Source organism: Lupinus angustifolius, chromosome LG06 (assembly GCF_001865875.1).
Source record: "Lupinus angustifolius cultivar Tanjil chromosome LG06, LupAngTanjil_v1.0, whole genome shotgun sequence".
Taxonomy (NCBI): domain Eukaryota; kingdom Viridiplantae; phylum Streptophyta; class Magnoliopsida; order Fabales; family Fabaceae; genus Lupinus; species Lupinus angustifolius.
The window spans coordinates 23,476,800-23,485,168 of record NC_032014.1 but is presented as its reverse complement, the minus strand read 5'-3'; the positions used below and the strand labels follow the sequence as shown (position 1 = coordinate 23,485,168).

The window sequence follows — 8,369 nt, the reverse complement described above, 5'->3', positions numbered from 1 at the left end:
GAGTGAAAGAATGCAATCAAGATATCCATGAACATCATCCAATAAATTCAAGTATGCAAAGAAACCAATCAAACAAAGAGGCGAGTCACAATAATGATAGAACCTCACAAGATATACTATCTAAAGTGTTTACACTCATGTGTCTTAGGTTGTCACTGTTTACACTCAAAGCACTTCATAAAAACAAACACAACCATAGACTTGACAAACCTCTAACATCAACATCATAAGCACATGCACATAAAGATCAAAAAGGACTTTTCAAGGTTGTAATGAGACCAATGACAAGGTAGGATAAATATAATATATGTAGCTAAAACCAAATGGAATAGAGGAGCAATGGAGAATAAGTAATAAGTAAGTAAAAATCAACCCAACAATAAGACCAAATCTCTAATTACAACCATCTTTGTCTCACTCAACCTTTTATTCACTTTTGTTTCTCTTTTTGTTGTTTTTATTTTTGATATTTCATTTTTTATGAACACTCATGCACACAATTGTATCAACCATTAAGACATAACAAAAAATCCACAAGATTTGAAGAACAATGCATCATTTCTTACTTAATATTCATTTCCAAAACAATTATAAAGCTCCAAAATTCCCTAAGGTTAGGACAATCATGGTTTTTCACTTATAAGCTTGTAATGAGCTAAATAACAAGGAAAGAGGTAAAAAAACTCAAATGAGCTATCAAAGGATAAATTTATTCAAGGTATGCTTATATGGCTAAGTGGCTTATTCAAAAGAAATGCCTAAATCACTTCAATATGTGCATGTCAATATAAAGTATCAACAAGAAACAAGTCAAGTTCTAGAGTGCAAGTAATCAAGAGAGGAATCACACAAGAAAGAATATTATATGGCATACAACAATTCATCCACAATTAAAGCTCAAATTCTCACAAGGGACAAGTCTACCACAATTGTTTCAACCTCTCAATTCTCAAAATCAACTTAACGCACAGAATTGTATGGATTCACACCAGAAGATATCATGACTTAAGTGAAATAAAATATGAGAGAAAATGCCCAAACCTAAGCAAAACCTCAAAATCAAAGAAAATCATGTATCAACATAAACCTACAATCTACAATAGTCTCTCCCACACTTAAACTACACATTATCCCAATGTAGCTCAATCAAAATATCTAGACATACATATGAATCAATGGAATTGGACAAGTATAATAAAAAATAGAGAATGAGAGAAAGAAAAACTCATTGGTTCATGCAGGGAGGAAAGCGGGTTCAACCAATGAGTCTTTCTCCATAATTGCATCCACTAAGGAATGATTTGTGAGGAATGGCTTGAGGCGATGCCCATTAACCTTGAAGCTCTTATCGGTGAATTCAATTTTGATTTCTACATCACCATAAGTAAATACGTTAGTAACAACAAAATGATCAATTCACCTAGAGCGAAGCTTACCACTCATGAGTCCAAGCCTAGAGTTATACAACAACACTCTTTGGCCAACCAAAAATTCCTTTCTAGAAATCAAGTCATCATGGAATCTTTTGGTCTTATCTTTGTAGAACTTCAAGTTCTCATAGGCTTCTAAGCGGATCTCATCAAGTTCATTAAGTTGGAGTTTCTTTCTTCACCAGCTTGATCAAGAGCCAAGTTACAAGTTTTCACATCCCAATATGTCTGATGCTCTACTTCTACAAGAAGATGACATGCTTTACCAAAGACAACCCGATAAGGGGACATCCCTATGGATGCCTTGTAAGTAGTCATATGTGCCCAAAGATCATCCTCAAGTCTGTTGCTCCAATCCTTTCTGTTTGGCTGCATCATCTTCTCCAAAATTCTCTTTATCTCTCTGTTTGAAATCTCAGCTTGGAAAAAATGAAGTACTGACTCAATCTCACGATCTGGAATGGTCTTCTAATACCCTGGTTAACGGCGTCAAAAACTTGATAGGGCAAATCGCAAGTGCACAATTATGTCGTCAAGAAATAAAATATCGATCTCACGAGGACCGAAAAATTCCTTTAATTATAACAATTAATTTATACTTAAATCAAATAAGGAATAAAATTGAATTTGGAACAATTGACAAGAATAATTATGAAAATATTAAAAATATTGAAATCTAATTTAGCAAGAGTTCCCAAGATAAGGGTTATCACATTTACACTCGCAAATCCTTGTTTTGCTCCTTTTCATGAACTTTAAGTTATGAAGGTGAATTTCTCTTCGATATGTGTCATCCTCTCTCGAGCTCCGACACGGGTACTCAATTGAAGTCGCACCTACTCTTGTGGTACGATTTTCAATTGAATCATTTACTTGAATCTTTCTATACAATCGCTTTGTAGCAACCCAAAGTGAATTCCATAAACCCCTGAGAATTCTAAGACTACTCTCGTGAGTTAGGATTCTTGTTTGAATGACTGAATGGTCAGATAGTTGGGTTAACCTCTCAATCCTTTCTCAATGTATCTAAGATGTGTAATTTATTGGCCAGATAACTCACATGAATAAAACTCAGTTTAATGATTCAAATCACAATATTCAATGAAATAGAAGTAAGAAAAAGTGTTCACTGAATGTAAAAGGGCATAGCCCCAATCTTAGAAACAAAGGAAATTACTCAATCATGATGGAGAAGAGAATCTCAAATTCTAAATTAGAGAAGTGTAATGTAAGAGTTTCCTAAATCCTTGAGGGAGAACCCAATTTATCCTAAGTACAAAATATTGGGATAAGCCCAACAAAACAAATCTAAAAATTAGGAATATAATTTAACATCCACAATTGTGGGTGTTTGTGGCGGCTCCACTTCAAGTTGCATATCTTCAATCCAGGCTCCAAGGCGACTTCTTTTGGCCCTTCAATTAGTCTTTGCATAGCCTCAACACCGAATTTCATATTCTTACACTCAATCTCTACTCTTTTTTGCTTCAACCCATCCAAACTGCACAACATAGTCAAAATCACCCTTTCAACTCGAACAAAGAGAAATAAAAGTTAAAAACAATCCTAAAGTCATAATTATGTCTTAAAATGCAAGTTAAATGCAATGCAAATGTAGCATAATGTCACATTCATCACTAGTAAGTACAAAATATCCATAAATAGAGATCATCCTACACATAATATTTAGTATCACTCTTAAGTTTATCATTTTGAGCTCTAGATGCAAGTGGGAGAAAAACAGATGCTAACAAATAATTAATAATATTTGCATACCAAGGAATGAGGAAAGAAACAAAAATATTCAAAAGTTGTTCATCATGAAAATCATCTCTAATTGGTATTATATCAACAACTCTCTCAATCCTACTCAAGTGATCAACCACCAAATTATGTGCTCAACTTCTATCACGGATCTCCAAATCAAACTCTTGGAGCAAGAACATTCATTTAAACAACCTTGGTTTGGAATCAACTCTCTTCAACATGAACTTCAAAGTTGCATGATCAGTGAAAACAACAATTCTATAACCTAGCAAACTAGATCTAAATTTATCCAGAGCAAATATAATAACTAAAAACTTTTTTCAGTTGTGGCGTAATTTGCTTGTACAACATCTAAAGTTTTGGAAGCATAATAAATTACCCTAGCCAGTTTGTCCACTTTTTGAGCAAGGACACCCTAGATGCATAATTAGAAGCATCATACATCAGCTCAAAAGGGACTGTCAAATCATGTATCTGGATAATAGGAGTGGTGGTCAAGGCTCTCTTGAGGCAATCAAATGCCTTCCTACATCTCTCATCAAAATCAAATATCGCCTCCTTTTGCAATAGGTTGAATAGTGGAAGAGCCTTTTTGCTAAAATCTTTAATGAACCTGCGATAGAAACCTGCATGACCAAGAAAAAAACGAACTTCTCGCATGCAAGAAGGGTAAGGAAATTGTGAAATAACATCTATCTTGGGAGGATATGCCCCAATTCCCCTATTTGAGATCATATGCCCCAAAACTATGCCTTTCTCTACCATGAAATGACATTTTTTGTAATTCAAAACAAGGTTAGTCTCAATGCATTTATGCAAAGCTCTATCCAGACTATCCATACATGCATCAAATAAAGATCCATAAATAGTGAAATCATCCATAAACACATCTATGCAACTCTCTAAAAGTCACTGCAAATGCTCACCATACACCGTTGGAATGTACAAAGGGTATTACATAGGTTAAAGGGCATCCTCCTATAGGAAAAAGTGCCAAAGGGGCAGGTGAATATGGTATTCTCCTTATCCTCAAGAGCAGTATGAATCTGGAAGTACCCAAAAAAACCATCAAGAAAACAATAGTGAGATTTACCTGCTAAGTGCTCAAACATCTGATCAATAAATGACAAAGGAAAATGATATTTTCTTGTTGTTTGATTGAGCCTCCTATAATCAATGTAGACTCCCCAACTGTTCTGCACTCTAGTAAGAATCAACTCATTCCTCTCACTTACGACCATTATAATTCATGTCTAGTTTGGAACCTCCTGAACCGAGGTCACCCAATGACTATCAAAATGGGATATATAATCTCAGCTTGCAGAATCTTGGTGACCTCTTTCTTCACAACATCAAGAATCATTGGATTGAGTCTACTTTGTGGTTGTCTCACTAGTTTAGCTCCACCCTCCAAGAGTATCCTATGCATGTACATGGATGGGCTAATACTAAGAATATCAACTATGGACCAACCAATTGCCTTCTTGTGCTTCTTCAGCACTTGCAACAACTTCTTCTCTTGATCTACATCAAAGGAGGTGAAACAATAACAAGGAGCTTCTCATCATCCTCTAAATAAGCATACTTGAGGTTTTCAGGTAAAGGTTTAAGCTCCAATACAAACATCTACAAAATAGATGGAACCAAACTAGTAGACATAAATTCTATAGCCTACACCTGAACAAGTAAATCAGATTGATGTATGATGTCTGCAACAATTGAGTTAGTGCAATCCGAATCTACAACATTTGGATCAACAGAAATATGCATAAACAAATCAATACAAGAATTACACTTTTTAGAATCAGTGCATGTATGATAAGTGTATGAGTTTGTCAATGACATATAATTAAAATCATTAAGAAAATCAGAATTTTTGCATATCTTTTGGCTTGATGGCATCAAGTAAATGTATGTTCACCTCTACCTTTTTGAATGTGTCCAAGATCTCCATGTCTACCTCTTTCATATTCTTACTTGGAATGACTCTTGGTGGAAATGGAAGAGGAATGAAAGATGGTTGTGCAACACTTGGGGAAGGTTCACTAGCATGAATTTACTTTTATTTGTTATTGCTCTTAGTCTTTTGTATAACTAGTTGCTTCATTTTTGATGCAGTTAGATCAACTACAATCTGTTTGACTGACCTTAGAATGACGACACTCACATTCTTCGGGTTGACCACAGTCTGGCAAGGCAACTTGTCAGAATTCTGAGAGTGCAATATGTTCAATGAAGTTGTCATCTGTCCCATCTAAGTGGTCAAATTCTGAATTCAGGACTCTTGTCTCTGAATTGCATCTCTAGTCTCTTGTTAGAATTGCATATTCTGCATTGTCATCTGCATCACCAATTCTTCCAATGAAGGTTCACTGGGTGTAGGTGGAGGAAGAGGATTACTAATCACTTGTTGTTGCCTTTATTGTTGGATTGGAGGAGGCACATATGATCTATTTTGTCCAGCATTATTGTTCTAAAATGGTGGTTCTGGAGGAGGTTGTGAAGGATTAGACCATCTAAGATTCATATGATTCATCCAACCATGGTTGTTTCTGCTTGATGAAGGATCATTATTTTGTTGTTGTTGTTGAGGTCTATTGTTATAAACGTTTGTAGCATATGCCTCAGGATGGTCACCATTTTTGGGCTCCAACAGAGAAGGGCAAACATCAACATAATGGTCAATTGAGGTGCAATTGTCACAAACTCGTGCAAGTGGAGGTTTTTGCTGATTCATGGCTAGTTGAGTGACCAAGGTGGCAAGGGAATCAATTTTTTTCTCAAGTTTGTCTTGCCTCATTGAATCTGTCCCAATATCAGGGACACCTCTAACCAATATAGCATCACTACTTCTTGCACTAAACTGTTGAGAGTTGGAAGATATCTTCTCAACCAAACCTCTAGCCTCAAAAGGGGACATATTTCCAAGTGTAACACGATTAGCAGCATCAATGATATTTCCCTCCATGTTGTTCAGACGCTCATAGAAATATTGTAGGAAGAGTTGCTCAGAGATCTGATGATGGGGAAACTTTCACATAACCTTCTACATGTAGTTGTCTGATTCCATAAATATCTTTTCTAATTGCAGTAGTCTTGGAGGAAGGAAATAATTTTTCAAGGAAGATTCTCTTTAGGTCATCCCAACTAGTAATGGAATTGGGGGCCAAGTAATACATCCAATCTTTTGCAGGGCCCTCAAGTGAATGTGAGAAGGACTTCAAACAGATGTGATTATCTTGGACATCACAAGGTTTCATGGTGAAACATACAATGTGGAACTCCTTATGATGCTTATGAGGATATTCACCTGTAAGTCCATGAAACTTAGGCAACAAATGTATTAGTCCAGTTTTGAGCACATATGACACATCCTCATTGGGATACTAGATACACAAGCTTTCATATTTGAAATCAGGTACATCTAGCTCCCTTAATGTCCTCTTACATGGAATTGGAGGTGGTGTAGCCGTATTTGCATAGTGCGCAAAATTAGAGTATGCAACAGAATGCACAGAAATAGCGAAATGCACAAAAACAACAGAATCAGAATGACTATCGGCTAGATTAACAATATGAAAAGATTCACCATCTAAAGTTAAATTCCTAACTTTCCTAACTAATCTATGAAATATTCTATCAATTTCAGGATTTATTGGATGCAAAGAACTTGGAATTCCCTTAGTTGTGCACTAAATGCAACAATAACTACCATGTAGGGAAGTAAGGAAAATACATGTTAAATTTCAGTAAGCAACTGAACCTTTGCATCAATAACATTCTAATACCATAGAAAACATCCACAAAAAGTTTCCAGACAAAACTCAAAGCCTAACTAATTTAACTAAATAAAACAAAATCAAAACAACTTCAAAATAAAACTTGTAAAATAAAAAAGACATAGTAAAAATAAATAGTGTAATAACAAAACTCAAAGCCTAACTAATCTACCCCAAATGCATATATAATTTGTCTAATTCTGATTAACAGTTCAAAAGTTATGCCAAAAATAAAAAATTAACAGAAAAACTATTCACTACTTGCGCCAAATTTGGTCGAGATCGTACCCGATGCAAATAATATAACAATTAAAAACTGTAGAACTAGAAAGTGACTCCTAGATTATTTCCCAAGGATTATCTTTCAAGCAAAGATTCAAATACCCTATATGCACACACATAGTGGGGTTTTTGTTGTTGAATGGTATGAACACAAAGTAATGATGAAACAATACGTAGTGTAATAAAACGACTAAATCCTTTTGGTTCATTTGTTCACAACTCAATCCTCGAGTTCAAAGGATTAATTTCATATTTCAACTATTATCTTCCTAATTTATACAGTTTCACAACTTAAGCCTTTAACTAGCAAAATCAGCATAAGTATGGAACATTAACAAATTCACACAAACAAAGCGTTCATGCACTAGGGAGTAAATCAACTAAACAAAGATAAACTCACAAACCAGTTTCTAAACAATGAGATTAAACAAACCACATTCAGAAATAGGATAGAGAAATCAATAGTAAAGAAACTGAAAATGGATTAATAACAAAATCTCAAAAGTTGTGATACATTACCAAAGGAATTTAGTCTAGAAGTTTAGCCTTCCAAGGAAAATGGAAGCAAACCCGAAATGAAGAGGGGGAATGAAAAACGAAAATCAAGAGCAAACCCTAGCAAAGCATAAAAGAGGAAAACGAAAATGTGAAGTATTTTTCAAAATGATGGAATGAATTGAAATTCGGGTTCCCTACTCGTAAAATGATTAAAACCGAAAATGTGCCATAACCAATGGGCCCAAAACTAAAAACAGATTCACAATTAAAAATAAAATCTTCACTATAACACATATCCTCCACTTCTATAATGCCAAGAATGTCATTGGTGCAAATATGATATGAAAATGATAATATATTTAATTAGGCCAAATAATCCCAAATTAATTCATTTTAGGAATATTAGTCCAATAAAGTCTAAAACACTAAAACATGTGAAACAAAGTCAATTAGACACCAAGAATCATCAATCATGGTAAATTAAGGTTATGAATAATGTGTAATATATTGCTCATCGCGTACTCTTTGTGTTACTTTTCTCAATTACTTGTCATGTTTCTCTTCCCCACATGTCCTCTTTATACGGTGAAAGACAGTAGTGCTTATACATAAA

General features: G+C 34.8%; 1 protein-coding gene across 1 annotated transcript in view; it reads right to left on the bottom strand.

Annotated features, from left to right (window-relative positions):
* Nucleotides 5,671-8,369, bottom strand: part of LOC109350542 — an 8,601-nt gene continuing 5,902 nt past the window's right edge. The window contains exons 3-5 of the mRNA XM_019591773.1: nt 6,620-6,759; nt 6,031-6,213; nt 5,671-5,925 (exon numbers count right to left, since the gene is read on the bottom strand). Of these exons, the coding sequence (XP_019447318.1) occupies nt 5,671-5,925; nt 6,031-6,213; nt 6,620-6,759 (578 nt within the window). The remainder of the gene's footprint in view (nt 5,926-6,030; nt 6,214-6,619; nt 6,760-8,369) is intronic.